Source organism: Gopherus flavomarginatus, chromosome 6 (assembly GCF_025201925.1).
Source record: "Gopherus flavomarginatus isolate rGopFla2 chromosome 6, rGopFla2.mat.asm, whole genome shotgun sequence".
Classification (NCBI taxonomy): domain Eukaryota; kingdom Metazoa; phylum Chordata; order Testudines; family Testudinidae; genus Gopherus; species Gopherus flavomarginatus.
In genome coordinates this window covers 95,082,195-95,098,670 of record NC_066622.1, presented here as the reverse complement: position 1 = coordinate 95,098,670, position 16,476 = coordinate 95,082,195, and the positions used below count along the sequence as shown (strand labels likewise).

The 16,476-nt window shown below is 38.5% G+C and overlaps 1 protein-coding gene across 6 annotated transcripts in view; it reads right to left on the bottom strand.

The window, feature by feature from the left end:
- Positions 1-16,476, bottom strand: part of MYPN (myopalladin) — a 125,008-nt gene that overhangs the window by 63,800 nt on the left and 44,732 nt on the right. For all 6 annotated transcript variants that reach the window (XM_050959286.1, XM_050959290.1, XM_050959289.1 and 3 more), the window contains 3 exons: positions 9,928-10,103; positions 6,843-6,894; positions 2,652-2,766 (listed from right to left, as the gene is read on the bottom strand). In XM_050959286.1, coding sequence (XP_050815243.1) covers positions 2,652-2,766; positions 6,843-6,894; positions 9,928-10,103 — 343 coding nt within the window. The remainder of the gene's footprint in view (positions 1-2,651; positions 2,767-6,842; positions 6,895-9,927; positions 10,104-16,476) is intronic.

The window sequence follows — 16,476 nt, the reverse complement described above, 5'->3', positions numbered from 1 at the left end:
CTTGATCTTATGAAAGGAAGATCTCAGCCATCCTGGTTGAAAACACTGGGAAAAGGATTTGGGGTAAGTCATACTATATGAGACTAAGGAATGTCTTATGAGTTAAGTTTAGGCTCTAGAAAGCATGTTACGATTTTGTTTTATATGTAACCATTTTATTTTTACTTACTATAATTTGAATCTTTGTTCTTTGATAATAAATGTAATCTTGTTTTCACTATAAATATGATGTGTTAAGCAGAGTGGTGATCCTGAGTCACAGCTAGTAAGCTGATGTATACTCTTCCTTTGGGAGTAGAGAATCTATAAGTTCAGTGAGTGTTCAATGGATCATGGGCTGAGCAGGGCTGAGGGAAGCTTGGAGGCCTTGGGGGTTAATGTGTGCCTATTGCTAACAGAGAGAGCAAGAATCAGGGAGCTGACAAGACATCCTCATGCTAAGGGCAGGTGGTAGCGAGGGGCCTCACCATCCTGGTTATCCCTGGAAAGCATCACAGAGAGGTTTTTTTGTACATAAGGGGCCAGATTTTTAAAGGTATTCAAGTGCTTAAAGATTCAAGTAGGCATTAGGTGGGCTTTTGTAAATCCCACCTGGAAACTACCTGCATCTTTGAGTGCCCAAATCTGGCCCAAGATGGCTAATTGTTTCACAGTAACTTGCTACTATATACAGACTTCTTATGCAGATGTATAAACCTTTCAGTTTTTGTAAGTGAGATGTGCTAATAACTATGATGGAGAGCCTTTGGTTAACTAAACTGAGCCTCTGAAGTGAAAAAGACTTACAGAAATCACAAGATAATCTTATTTTGATAGCATATAGAGGCACATTTTCAGATGGCCTTTAATTTTGCTGAAGTATGCAACCATGGGAGCACAATTTCTGTGTTTTGTTGTGTATGCAGCCATGGGAGCACAATTTCTGCGTTTTGTTTGCAAACTGGACATTTGCACACCTAACTACTCAATTTTTGTTTAATGCAAGTATAAAAGTACAAAATGAAAGGCCACTTCTGAAAATGTGGCCCTCAAAATCTGTAGGAGAAAAAAGCTGATGAGCAATTAAGTCCTTAGAGTCCATAAGGGGGAAAAAACGGTAAGAGATTATTTTCCAAGAAAAGGTGGGTGAGTGAAAACTAGTTTGAATATGCTTAGAAACGTCCTCCTCTCTGTACTGGTATAGTGTCACAGAATGAAACGCCTGTTCTCTTGTCAATCAGAACTGATAGATAGCACTCTGTTTCCTGAGAGCATGCCTCATCTATATGATTTCACATGAGAAAATGGAAAAGATAATGAAGGTGTAGAGAATTTAACAAAGGAGGGCTTGTACCTACTGTGTCTAACACCTTTGTTATTATCCATTTTACTCCTTTCTAATGGACCTAGATGTCCAGTTAAATGGATATCTTTAATTTGTGCTATTGCCACCACAATTCCATTGTGTAATTGCCATTATTTATATTTAACTTCCTGGAAGAAATTCAGCTCTCAGTTACAGTGGTGTACATGCAGAGTAACTCGGCTTTAAAGGAGTTAATTCAGCTATACCCTAATGTAAGTGAGAGCTGAATTTGCTGCACTATTTTGTTAGCCCATCAAGCCATAAAATATAGTAAAAATTTGTTGTACAAATAATTTTTGCCAATGTATTTCATACCTTTCCTAAATATTATATAGGTACAATACAATACACCACTAACTATATGCACAGTAAAGTCCAGCCAAATAAATAGCTCATTTACGCTCTTGGCAGAGTAGGCAAATGGGCTTCGACATAACATTTTAAGGAAGTTGCTCATCAAGAATTCAGTCGTATCTGCTCACAACCTTTCAATTAAACAATATGGCTAGTGGTTTTCTTTACAGAGGGATATAGTTTACTCTTAAAGGCAAATATTCTGCTTTCTTTCACAAAGGAGAAGAATTATAAGCTAAGATAAATTAGAAAACTCTAAACAGGAATATTAAAATATAAAATAATATGCTAAATAAAAACATTATAGAAACCATTTTAACACAAATCATAGCAGTTTCACTGAATTAAAATTAATTGCAAAGAGTCCCATCAGGAAAAAAGAGACTACATTACATGTTACGTCTGTCACTACTGAATGTGAACAAATCATCCTGTAATGTGAAGACACTAAAGAACTGACCTACATACGCAACTGCCCTTTACTACATGGAATGTCTGACCTGGTAGAGTGTGCATGGATTCCCTCTACTGGCTCAGATGATGTAGCTGCTCCTTTTGCTCACTGCCTCATAGTCATAGGGTATGGCTATGTTGTATTTAAAAACCCATGGCAGCAAATCTCAGACCCCAGGTCTACAGACTCGGTCTCGCATTATGGAGCTAAAAAAGGCTGTTTAGACGTTTGGGCTCTGGCTCTGAAACCCACCACTTTCCTGGCGCTTCCGATGCCTATGCTCTGGGGGCAAGAAGCTCCACTCTCTCTGCCATATGTTATATGGTTAGCTAGTAGTCATGACATTTATGTGTGCCTGCAACCACGTATCATTATGAAGTTCAGAGCTATAAGGCTATCAGACAGGCACATCATGTGTAAAAATTGAGCTGTATAAGATGTATATTTAAAAAAAAAGATTTTTCTTAAATAGATCATATAGAATATTATCTCCTGTACCTGATAAACTGGCTGACCCACAGTAGATGGCACCTTTGGTGTCTCTTGATGAGTGATTGTAGTGTTAGTAGCAGGAGATGATGCATTCAAAGAGACATCAGTTGATTTCTGGACTCTGTGAAATATTTAAACAAACAAACAATTTTTTCTAAAAATGAGCAGTGTGCTTTTATGAGTAGATGATAGTATTGCATAGATGTTCTCTCTGATTAACTAGGCTCCCACAATATACACAGTATTACAATACTATAAAATCTTCATTTTAGTATTAACTTTAGGTCTCATCTAAATCAATATGATAAATTCAATTTCACATGGGAATATATATGTGGAGCTAATAATTTGCTGTATATGTTTGCCATATACTACTCAGGTGGCTGATTTAGTTTTACAGTATATTATAAAAACCAGCATGGATTAGTCAGTTTTGTGACTGTAAAACTGCTCCAGTCTATAGTGGAGGATTGGACTAGCACAGAGCCAACTTTAGGAACAAGGGATGCATACCATTCCTTCCTCAACTGTATTCAATGCTCCTTAGGCACGTGTGAGGATCTGGCCCTCAGAGTCTAACAGAAATGTTGTTGTCCACTGTGACACAGAATAAATAATCTGGTTCTTAAAGAAGAACAGCAGGAATATCTTCACTTTGACAAAAATACTAAGAATTTTGCTAGCACATTTAACAGATGTAATTTTTTTTATTTCTGCTATGTCATTTCCATTTATAATTCAGCTGAATATGATAGCTGGGTCTGTTTTGTTTTTAGTGCTAAGTAAAAATGATTAAAACAAAGAGACAGTCTTCTTTTTCATTTTCTTTGGGCCATATGTGTGCCTCCTCTGGAAGGTATCAGAACCTTCCCAAGGAAGCGAGTCTCAAGAGTCTGAATAAACACTGCTGCAAACTGAGTATACAGCTTCAGAAAACAGTGGTTTCTCATTTGCAAATGTGAGAGTTGTTAAGTTTTTAGCAGATAACGTAGTATTCATTTCCTTTAAATATAGAGTATTCAAGTTCATTTGATGACAGCTGGAAGCTAAGTAGCAAGAAAAGGAAATTCTGGTTATCCTACATCTAATCCAACATAAGCCTGTTCTTTGGGGACATCTAGCTACTAACTCAGAGCAGCATTCTCTTTACCAAGAAATACAGGACTGCAGTACATGGCTTCAAAATCTAACGGAAGCAAGCAAGCTGGAGACAATCCAGTGATGTTTTCCCATCTCTTTAAGAGCAGGAAAATAGTTGACAGACCTGGAGGCATCCTCTAATAATTTTGCAAAAGAGAAGAACTGTTAGGAATGAGACCCTTAGAAAAGCCATTGCTAGTGCTGTGCAAAACTTTCATTATGAAACTTGAAGACTGGTGGAACTCTCCTGATTTCATATAGGGCTTTTGGTAGAGCAGGGAAAAACTTTTCAAATAATTTTATTTGCCAAAAAAATGCAGTTAATTGGTCAAATTCAGTTAATAGTTTCAGCCAAAACAAATGTTTAAAAAAAAGTCTGAATGTTTTATTTCAACATTTTTGAAACAACATATTTTGACTTTTTGTTTTGAAATGACATTTCATTTTGAAATTCAGCTAGTCTTATTTAAAAAAACAAACAAGAACAACAGAAATAGAGGGTTTAAAAAACAGCCAAAGCAGACACTAAACAAAAAAAGTTGGTTTAGTCACCAGACTGAAAAATCAATTATTTGTTCAGCTCTAGCTTCATGTCAATTCCAAAATTTGAGGAAGATTCATGAACCAAGCCAATTTGAGTCATTTGAGGCTACATGTTCCTCTCTATGGTCTTCTGCTTCAGCAATACATTTTGAAAGAGCAGTACTGGCTTTGACTGACAATTTGGCAGCCAAACTGCCAAAAAGGCTAAGAAATCATTGCAGTTAGGTTTGGAGTTAAAGAAAATCTCAGTGGTTTCAGCATTCAAAGTTGATGTAACCAGGGATGTTTTGATATTTTCAGCACATACCTTGGCCTCCAATGTGGTGACCAGATGGCACCTCTCATTGCAAGCCTGGAAAGATAATATACAGGCTGAAATCATGTTAGGGGCTTCATAATATTCAGAAAGTTGTTTATGAGGGGAGTAGTTTGACAAAATGATGGTGGAATCCTCTGATAAATTAAAAAAGACCTTACAAAACCCTCTTAACTCCAAATCTGGGAAAAGGAATAGCTGGTGTTATGACGGTCTACATATCCTTTTCATAACTACTCCTCTAAGTACAGAAAGCAAGACTACTGCAAAAGCAAATGGACCAAGGCTAAGTCTGAGAGGGGAGAAACAAATCTTCCTGCAATGCAAATTCCAACACTGGACATAATGCCTCAGTAGTTCAGCAGAGTTCCTACATTTTCCTGGAGTTATCCCTAGATAAAGTTCTTTCCCACTGTGAGGACGGAGACACAGAGTCTTGTGGTGAAAGAGGTTCCATGTTTGTTAAAATGCAGACTATACTATTCCTGTCCCTGTTCATTGCCAAAGAATGGCCTCTTGATAGGTGACTGCCAATCAAATTTGATGAAACCTGGCTAGAGGTATCAGCTTGTCCTTTGTCTTTGAGGAACAGGTTTACCCACTCCCCAGACTAGTCTGATAAACACATTTCAGTCATAATTTTAGCTTATGTTCATAATTTTACTTTATAATGAACCCTCACAGGTAGAAGAGGATATAGGTATACTCCTTCCTGGGCAACATTCTAATCAGAGTCCCGTTGAAGGAGGGGCCCACTCAAGTGATTCAGCCACTGATCCAAATGTTGCAACAGCACAGATATATAGTAAATTTCTGAAAGAGTCATCTTCAACAATCTCAGCGCTTCATTACAGTAGTTCAGCTATTGCATCTCCCTAAGGTGCAGAGAGCTTTGTCTAGGATTTGAACATTGTGCTGCTCGATGCCTTAATGCAGGCGCCCTTTGAACATATGAAATCAGTTTCATTGTATTACCTGCCTATCAAAATGACCTTTTTGATCGCTATCACTTTGGCAAGAAGGGTGTCAGAGTAGGGAGCTTCGTCAGTTGATCTATCCTGCTGCAAGTTTCACAAAGATAAAGTGGTTTTGAAAATGGATCCCATCTTTATTCCAAAAGTAGATTTGATTTTTCATTAAGTAGAAGAGATCTCATTGCCTTCTTTTTGTCCACATCCGTCTCATCCAAAGAAGCAGCTATGGCATTAGCTGAATGTAAGGAGAACTTTAAGTTTTGTCTGAAAAGAACTGCATAAGAAAAACAGCCTTGCTGGTCTTATTTCATTAAAAAAAAAAAAAAAAAAAAGCACTAAGGCATCAGAATCATCAATCTCACAGTGGATATGCTGGTGCATTACTGACACATACAGAGTAAAACAATTCAAACCTCCAGTGGGCACCAGAGCTCACTTAGTACAAGTGGTGGTGGCATCATGAGATGAGAAAGGGAGGTCTTTTATGATAAAATCTGTAAAGCTACAACATGTTCATCCTTGTATACATTTACCAAATTTTACCAGATATACAAAGTATTCAGCTGATGCAGGTATTGACTGGCAAGTCTTGCATGCTGCAGATTTCATAGAGTAGGGGAATCCTGTCTCTCAGTGACATTATTTTGTTCCTCCCCTAGGAATTTTGTCACTTTTGAGAAAATCACACGCTGAGGATCTATGGACTTAGCCCTGAGAGAGAATTGGAGAATTTGTGGTTGCTTACCTGACAATTTTTCCCTTCTTTGAAGGGATAGGTCCATGGATCCAGACCTCCTGAAAAAGGGAGATCTTTTAAACTTATGGTTACAGTTCTCTGCAGTAGTTAAATTTTTCTTGTTGAGTATTATTTTTGCAAGGTGCTGATGCAGAACGAGAGATTTTTTGTTTTTGTTTCAGAGTCCAGAGGAGCTAGCTTTGGAAGCATCTTGAAACTGAGGGGGGTCCCTCAAAGGTGAGGGATAGTCTTTTGTCAAGCATCCAGTCAACTTTTGATTCTGTACTTTATGGCTAAAAACAGGTGGTGACCCACACTGAGGATCTGTGCACCTACCACTTTGAAGAAGGGAAACTGCTCACTTAAACAACCACAAATTTCCCCATTTTATATTTTAGAGGTTAAACATATCTTAAAAACTTAATCACACATCTACTTTTTTTTTTACAGTAAAATTTTTGGAATATCTTAATGCAAGCAACACTTACTGATCCATTTCTTCTGTGCTAATTTCACCCTCAGATTCAGAAGAGGAGGCACCTATAGAAGGGCAAAAACATTTCACATGGAATCAAAATTTTCAGCAATTTGTCTAGTAAGTACGCAAACCTCCATTATTAGGATTTCTTATATAGACTTTTAAAATTAGGATTATAAAGTTAAAACAAACCAAAAGATTATGTGCCGTAAAAATAAAGTAATGCAGTATACTGAATTAAAAGCAACACTGTATCCTGAATTAAATGCAACACTACTAATGATAAATCTTGGGCCAATACAGATTTGAAATGGGATGGATTCAAGTGAGGAAAACATTGTCTAAAGTGAATGTCTGGCTGGATGCCCCACAATTCCTCCTTAAAATGTCACTAATATCTAAATCTTTTGACTGTTCTATGCTCTGTGTCTTTGGAAGTATTGTGTGGTCAAATAAGAGCTTATACTTAGACATTTGGTATTACTATCACAAAAACATCAAGGACCTGTAACCACATCTAGTATTCTTTGGGTCATTGGTTCCTCCTCCAGCCAGTGCCTGTTCAGCACTGTTTTGGTAAGAGGAATCATAGCTCCATTTGCCGGTGGCCTGGTATTCAAGACAATATCTGACTCTGCTCTCCCTGTGGTTAGAATCTGTTGTCTTTTTTCTTTGAGGTCCCTAGTAGTGAATGTCTTCACTCAGCAGTGTCTCCTCTCCAATTCCAATTGTCTTTTATAAAAGCAGATGGTGGTCCAGATCTGGAGAGGTAGTAAGCACCTGCTGAGTACCCACAACTCCCACTGTTTTAAGTGGGTGTTGCAGGTATTCAGCACTTCTCATGATTTGTCCCTTCATTGGCAAATTGCAGAAACGGAGAGAGAATATCATTAAGGGATGGTTTGTGATACCTTTATATTGAGTAGTACCTTCCTCAACAAACAGTCTCATTGAGTTTAATGGGAGTAGTCATGGTGTAAGATACTCATTAGCAAGAGTAAGGGTCTCACAATTTGGCCTAAATAGAGTAATATGTTCAAAATACACAGAAAATGGGACTACAGCAGGTTTTGCTAGGTTTGGCAATGTAATATTACATTGCCGAGCCAAGTAGAAGGTATATACATATATATCCCATAAACACTCTTACAATTTAAATACTGAATTTTGGAATCAAATAGATACAAGGAAACACTTTACTCCACATAGATATCAAAACATTTATTAAAAAAAATGCCCATTTCAGAGCAATTTAAAAAAATGTAATGATTTACTATTAGCTTTTTCCTAAGTCAGGAGAAGGTTGTCTGGCTGCTTAAATTTGTCTTTTATGGTCATTTGCATGAAACTCATAAACAATTTAAATTAACAAAAAGTATCTGAAGGTTGCACAGAATTAGATGTTGTTTAAGAACAACCCATGAAAGAACCATAAAATAATGTCATGACAGGATTAGTTGCAAAACTTGCCAGGTCATCAATAAGCCATGCAGGCATTTTATTTGAAGCAGTAAGATAAATAACTGAAAACTTGAAAACTGTCTTTCCATTATATATAAATAAGAGAATACACCCATGGAAATATATGATTACAATTAAAATGACTGAAAAAATTGAATAATGTTGTTATTCTATTACATTTTATGAGACTGAAATATTAAATGAAATTGGGGTAACAAGGCTTAAACTTTGCCTTTGACTCTTAGGACAGAGTTGAGAAAAGCGTTGGGATGAGCCATTAAAAATAAATTAAGCTTATAAGAGTCCTTTGTTAATTCAGGGCCTGAATCAACTGAAGAGCAATCAAGTTTACAGATGCAACAAAGCGGTTCCTCTTTATTCCCATAAACAATAAAAAGGCTCTAGTTAGGTGACCTTCATTCTATTGACACAAAGATGTAGATCCCAAGGTGAGACATCTTTAACCATTCAGAACTCAATAAAGGGTCACTGTCTGCTTGGTTGCAGGCCTCTCTGTTCTCTCCTGTGCAACCACAAATGTTAAACTGCATTATTTTTGCACAATTTTATTTTGTTTTCCCATTTTTATCCAAAATGCGCTGACAAGACTGAAACCAAGCAAAAGTGTAAATGTCTGAAATAGAAGGTAATTTTGCCTTACATGAGCTACAATACAAAAGTTACCTAGTACTGAGATTTCTTTATTGTTGGTAGTGTTACAGCCAGTGTTTAGCCAGTTAATAGTTTTTGGCACCAACAGCTACTGACCAGTCAGGAGGGGTATAGTGCCAAACTAAGTTAGGTCATATAACTCACAATATACACCCACTCTTAACAAAAACATAAAATAAAAAATCCTTCTGCTTAGAGTCTGGAAAGAGAGAAATCAAGATCCTCTGACTTTCTGTTAAAATCTGTGAGGCAGTCCAGTTACTATGATGATGGGTCCAGTGTAAAAACCCAGCCGGGATAGACAGAACCCACTTTTAGCTAAATGAATTGTTTTTGGAACATAAGGATGGAAAATATGAAAGAAAGAGCCTTAAATATGAGAAAACAAATATATTCAGTTTCATTTACAGTACACATTATATGCAGGTATAAGGATCAAAGTATGTGTTGGACTTGTTTGTAAACAGCTACAGGTTGGGGATAACAGGTGAATCTCAGGCTACATTTCAGTTTTCCATGTTGAAATAATAATTATTGCCTGAACTATCATATTCCTCAAATGTTTGTGCAACAAGTACGAGAAAAACAGACTGATGGAGAATTAGACACATAGGTTGAGTTTTCCTTTTTCTAGAGGAGCTACAGAAAAGAACTATAGGGAGATATCACAATCTCAGCACTTTTAGTCCCTGATCTTACAATGAGATCTGCAAGAGGTCCTGGATCTGAGTTCGTTGCAGGCTCAAGGCTTAGTAAAAATGTATTTAAAGAGCAATAAGAATGCCTATATAAAAGAACTTTCAGAGAGAAAATGATAAAATGTATTAATAGACTGGAATTGTTGACTTTTCACTAATCAGCTGTGCAACAAACCAGTAAATTTAGTGCTAGTACATAAAACACACATTTCTATTTTTAAAGATTTATGATCAGTTTCATTTTGCAAAGATTTATAATGTTACCTTCTATGTATATCTCTGCAGAAGTTGAGTCTGTCCCATAGATGTTTGAAGCAAAGCAAGAATAACGTCCGGTGTCTTCTTCAAAAGCTTCAACTATAATCAATGAGTGCAGATCTCCTGACTGGATAATGTGAATGTCTGGTGAGTTTTCAAGCTCCTTTCCTTCACAGTACCACCTGCAAGGCAAGATTACAGTTTATCATAACAAAAACTTGACAACCAGAAGGCAGTTTAACAACAAAACAGATGGCTTATTGTCCTAAGCAGAGACATACCTTAGGCAAATTAAACTGGCAGAGTTGATTGTTTTTGGAACACCTAATTACAACAAATAATAGAGCTACAATCTATACAGTACTTATACCTATTAACATATTAGTTTATTTCAGACAACAATGTGATATTTTTCCAGATACAGGGATCTCACTGATAACTTGATAGGGGAAGAGAATAGAGTCCTAATTTGAATTCAGCTTCAGTTTCTCATTACATCATATGAATTACATTAGATTTACTTCAAAAACATTATATGCACAAATGTACATTAATTTTTTGGACATATAGAAAAATCTAATCTCAAATTTATAACATTTTCAAGCATCTCTTGATTAACTCCCATTTCACTAGCTTGTGTATGTAAGTATCTTATCATTCAAATAGCATACCTTTCTGATGTCTGTTATGTGTGGCCTGGGCATTGGAACGATTGACTGGATCACTATACAGTAGTAAAGACTGTTATTCTTCCTTGTTTTTTGTAATTGGTATCCACGTTTCTGGTACATGTGTTTAACAACTTTTTAAAAAGATCAATGCAGTTATGAAAATCCAAGAGGGACCAGACAAAATGGATTACTCTGTGTGGGCCAAAGGAGGTGGTCTCATCTGCCTTTCCTGCACAGCTAGGCCCAACCCATAATGTTCAGATCCAGATCTGAACTCATCCAACGTTTGGGAGTGTTCAGATCTGGTGTTTTAGTTCAGACCCATCTGTACTTGCCTGGTATAAATTCCTGATATAGAAATTTCTCTTAAACTTCATCCCTGTAAAATGTCATGTTCAGCTTGGAGCAAAGTAAAGAAAAGGACTGGAATTTAATCTAACATGACTCCTTACATTGTCATGTGTTGCTGCATGTTTTTGACCACTTGGTCATTACATATATAAAGTTAATGTGTATATCCCAAGGAAAAGACGTTTTCTACCACATTGTAAGACATCTCCAGGATAAGTCTTCTCAGGGGCAGATGGCCATTCAGGCTGCTGGACCCTAAATTCTTCTCTGGGTCTTGTTGCTATAATTGCCTTTTAATGCTCATTTAGATGGTGCAGATTACACTGGGCCTGAACCTGAAATCCCAAATCCTATTTCTCATGTGAAAACAGGGATTTCAAAACATTTTGTTAGGCATGTAGAGATATCAAATCTCTTTGCATTTCAAAGAGCCAACGCTGTAGAAGACGCAGGAAAGAAAGGAGCATGTCTAGATTTTGTTGTAAAAGCAGCGCCTCATAAGGCAGCTCCATGAGTTTGGTGCTGAGATTACCTATTAGCTCACCCTTACGCAAACAAGTAGGAGGAGAGAGGAGGCTATCCTGCTGCCCCTTAATGATATGGAGGGAACAATGGAGGAAGGTAAAAAGCAGCTGGGTTTCACTCCAAAGCAAAACTCAGATTGATGGAGGGTGGCGAGAAGGAAAGGTATTATGGTATATTGAAGTCAGGAATTAAAAGTTCTGGACAAAATGCAGAAGCATCTGTTTTTAGATATTGAACTAAACTAATTCTGAACTATAAACCTTTTGAGGTTTGTCCAGTTTATCCAGCCCAACAATTTCCACATATACGCAATACTGTTTCTTACAAGCAATAGTTGTATTTTCTGTTTTCTGCCATTTTTCTAATTAACTCAAAGAAATAATTAAAACTGGTTGAATAAAGTATTCAGTGGATATTATTCTGTGAATTCTGATTTTTTTTCAAATACATTTGATTGTCAAATAACTTAATTCCCAAAAAATATCCACTCAGTGTGCAGTGGCCGTCAAAAAGCTAACGGAATTCTGGAGGACTGCTGCTCACGCATCAATGTTCCCTCTAATTTTTTATGTTCATGCGTGACCAGTATGAAGGTGATGTGTCAATAACAAAATTCAGGTAATGAGGGTGGGTCCAAGGGGTTTGGAGTGTGGGAGGGGGTTCAGGGCTGGGGCAGAGGATTGGGGTGTGGGGGGAGGGCTCTGGCTGGGGGTGCAGGCTCTGGGGCAGAGCTGGGGATGAGGGGATTGGTGTGTGGGAGGGACTCAGACCTGGGGGGTGGGGCTGAGGGAGTTGGTGTGTGTGAGAGGGCAGTGGGTTGAGGCAGTGGGTTAGGCTGTGGAAGGGGGTACGGGCTCTGGGCTGGGGGTGTGGGCACTGGGGTGGGGCTGAGGACAAGGGGTTTGGAGTGCAGGAAGGGGCTCCAGGCTTGGGGGCAGGGCTGAAGGATTTGGTGTGAGGGAGGCAGGGCCAGCTCTACCATTTTTGCCGCCCCAAGCGCAAAAAAAACCAAAAATAAAGCTGCCTGAACTGCTGAAGCAGGGGTGCAGGCTCTGGGGTGGGGTCAGGGATGAGGGGTTTGGGATACATGAGGTGGCTCTGGGTGTGGGGGGGCTTGGGGCTGGGGCAGGGGGTTGGGGCATGGTCTTACCTCGGGCGGCTCCCAGTCAGCGTCACAGTGGGCCTAAGGCAGGCTCCCTGCCTGTCCTGGCTCCGTGCTGCACCTCAGAAGTGGCCAGCACTTCTAGCACCTAGGTGGTGGAGGGGAAGGCAGGAGGCTCCATGTACTGGTCTTGCCTGCAGGCACCATCCCCGCAGCTCCCTTTGGCCACTATTCCTGGCCAATAGGAGTGCAGAGCTGGTTCCCAGGGCCAGCTGTATTGGTCACTGCTCAGGCAGTCTCTGGGGCCAGCTGCTTGGGGCTACCAGAGCAGTGGCTGGTGTGGCTGACTGTGGGCTACCCGAGCGGCTGGCTGCAGAGCTGCTCCAGCAGCAGCCGGTGTGGCTGTCTCCAGGTCTGCCTGAGCCACTGGCCCCAGGGCTGGCTATTGGGAGGCCCTGCAGTCAGCCACACCGGGCACTGCAGAAGTCACGGAGGTCTCAAGAAGTCATGGAAACTCTGACTTCCATGACCGCCATGACAGACACGGAGCCCTAATGATAGAGGTCTATATAATCGTGAATGGTATGGAAAAAGTGAATAAGGAAGTATCATTTACCCCTTCACATAACAGAAGAGTCTGGGGCACCCAATGAAATTAATAGGCAGCAGGTTTAAAACAAAGGGAAGTACTTCACATTATGCACAGTCAACTTGTGGAATTCATTGCTGGGGATGGTGTGAAGGCCAAAAGTATAACTGGGTTCAAAAATAATTAGATAAAATAGTGGAGAATAGGTCCATCAATGGCTATTAGCTAATATGGTCATGGATGCAAGCCCATGCTCCAGGTGTCCCTAAGCCTTCAAAAGCTGGGACTGGATGACAGTGGATGGATCACTCAAAAGTGCCCTGTTCTGTTCATTCTCTCTGGAGAATCTGACACTGGCAACTGTCAAAAATAGGATACTGAACTAGATGGATCATTGGTCTGAACCAGTATGACCGTTCTTATGTTTTAACTATTCACCCAACTCTAGAAATAATTCAACTAAGTAAAAGCTGTGTACGAGCTACTGAGCGCAAGCAAATATTATCAAAGAAATGACAAGTAAAAATATATTACAGCAAATATAAATTCATTGTAGAAAACCTTAGGAAAGACTTTCAAACAATAAACTATACTGTGCTTGCACAGTGTCTCCTACCACACATCATGAAGGTCAGATCATTAAGAATGTGTTTGTACCTCAGATCATTAAGAATATGACTAAACAAATACAATTGCTTACATTTAGCACTTCAGTTGCATTAGCATGTTGGAAGTACTGCATTTCAGATCAGTTTGGGGTATATATCAGACAGTATATGAACTCTGGATCGTCCCTAAAGGATCTTCCAGAGAAAAGAAGGGTAAGCAGCCTATACCACTGAAAGATGAACTCTAACAGAATTATGTGCAGACTGATAAGTGAGGCCTGAGGGAGCTCTGTAAAAAACACAGCATGATAGGCATGCAGGAAGAAGTGGAACTTCAATACTTATTACATAACCGAGATACAAACTAGGTACTATTTGTGTCCCGTAAATCATAAAAGCCTAATGTGAGGACAGGGTATATTATTTTGAATAAGATGCAGTATGATCTATACCTGTCCAATTAATTGACTTTGATTGTTCAGTCCTGGAACTTGAAAACTCTATCTCAGGGGTCAGCAACCTTTCAGAAGTGGTGTGCCGAGTCTTCATTTATTCACTCTAATTTAAGTTTTTGCGTGCCGGTAATACATTTAAACATTTCTAGAAGGTCTCTTTCTATAAGTCTATAATATATAGCTAAACTATTGTTGTATGTAAAGTAAATAAGGTTTTTCAAATGTTTAAGAAGCTTCATTTAAAATTAAATTAAAATGCAGAGCCCTCTAGACTGGTGGCCAGGACCCGCAACAGTGTGAGTGCCACTGAAAATTAGCTCGTGTGCCACTTTTGGCACACATGCCATAGGTTGCCTACTCCTGCTCTATTTATTCTGCAGAGGAGTTCCTGCCCTGTAGAGTGAACCCAATTGCCTACCACACTGACATTCTGTTAGAAAGACACTCCTTTATAACTGCAGAGTAGGATTTCAAGGTTGAATGACTGGAGGTATGAGTTTTGTGCCTTTAGGCGTCAGTTTTACCTCCCACTTTCACAAGTTACTAGCCTCTACTGTAACAAGCACTATAAACTGATTTAATTAATAAGTACTTACAAATTTAAAACCACCAATTACAGCTGACAGATATGTAAGCATATATAAAAAAAAGAGACCAGTAACATAATTTTATTGCAACAGACTGAGAACAGGGAGAACTTTGACATATTCTCTGTTTTCCCTTCCTAAATTTCTCACAGCTGAAATACAGATTTGCTTATGTGAAATATATTCACATTGTTTTTGTGAAGTTTTGCCATTGAGAAAATGGCAAAATTTTATGCTCACAACCCTGATCTCTTAGTTGGTCATCATGTAGGGGAGCTTTGGATCACATTCTTCTATCCCCTCCAGTCCTACTTTGCTCATTTTCTAGGTCTTCAGCTCTCAGGTGGGCAAAATTATATGCCCTGGCATGTTTTTTCAGTCAGTGATTTGCCCAGGACAGAACTGTGATCCAATATACTGTACTTCATAGCAACCTCTGATGCTGCCTGTAAGCTTCATGGACCTTGTTAAATATGTATTTCAAAACACTTCATAAACACTCTATTACTGGAAGCCAAATTCAGTAGTGAGGCGCTCAGTCAGAAGTTTAAGAAATACCATTATCTGCAATCGTTATAAAAGGAGCAGAGACAGTTACACACTTTTTAAAAAGCCAAATGGACTATAGATAATTTCCAAAATGGCAGAAGAGAGAACACTTCAAATTAATATAAAAAGACAAAAGCTGTGCACTGAAAATAAAGAAGCTTCAAAAGAAGCCTCTCTTTTAAAGGACTGATTAGGCAGCCTCGTACTATTGCTATTCTACTGACTACACAGTAAGATTATATGGTTCTTTGCTGTGTGTGTGCGTGTGTGTGTGTGTGTGTGTGTGTGTGTGTGTATGACAAAGCACAGACAAAACAAGACACATTACACTAAATACTTTGATACAAGCAATACTAAAATGAAAGGGCGATATGTGCTCCTGCTGATCAACTTTTTGATTAAAATTGAAAGGTTTTATAATTCTATAAGGTAGAGTGGAATCTATTCTTCATTCCATTGTTTGTCAAGGGTATTTTCATGTAAACTGAATGCAGTCTTCTGTTATAGAGCAATACAGATGACAATGTATAACTCAGTTACTGCTGTTCTTTCCTCTGCAGTTACTATTCCTCTCACCCCTTCAAAATGAGCAGCATGAGTTAGTAAACTTCAATTTATGCTTCATAGGCTCAGTTTTGCCATGTAGTATATTTTTAATCACTACTTCCACCTTACTTAAAGATCATACACTAATTGTTTTGAGATTACAGAAAGAGAAAACAAAAAGATCAAGAGTACAAAATGCCCTTGTAATTTTTATAAATAAAAGGTATGTTTTTACCCTAATAGTCCTCTCCTCACTACCACAAATTGTAAAATAACATTTTAGGAAATGTTTTAGCAGGATTTTACATCCATCATATAAAATGTAAGATTGTGATATAATCCTTATTAATTAACATATTATTCTTATCATTGAAATACTGTAATGAAATGTTAGTTACAAAGGGAGTACTGACATTGAGATGCATGGCATGACTAAAGAATCAATACTCTCTGTCACTGACATTTTATTCCTGCCACAAATTGTAGTGATAGTTCCACTACACAAGCCAGATTCACATGAACCCCAACCGGCGTCAAACACTATGGCCAAATTCATCCCTGGCATAACTCCA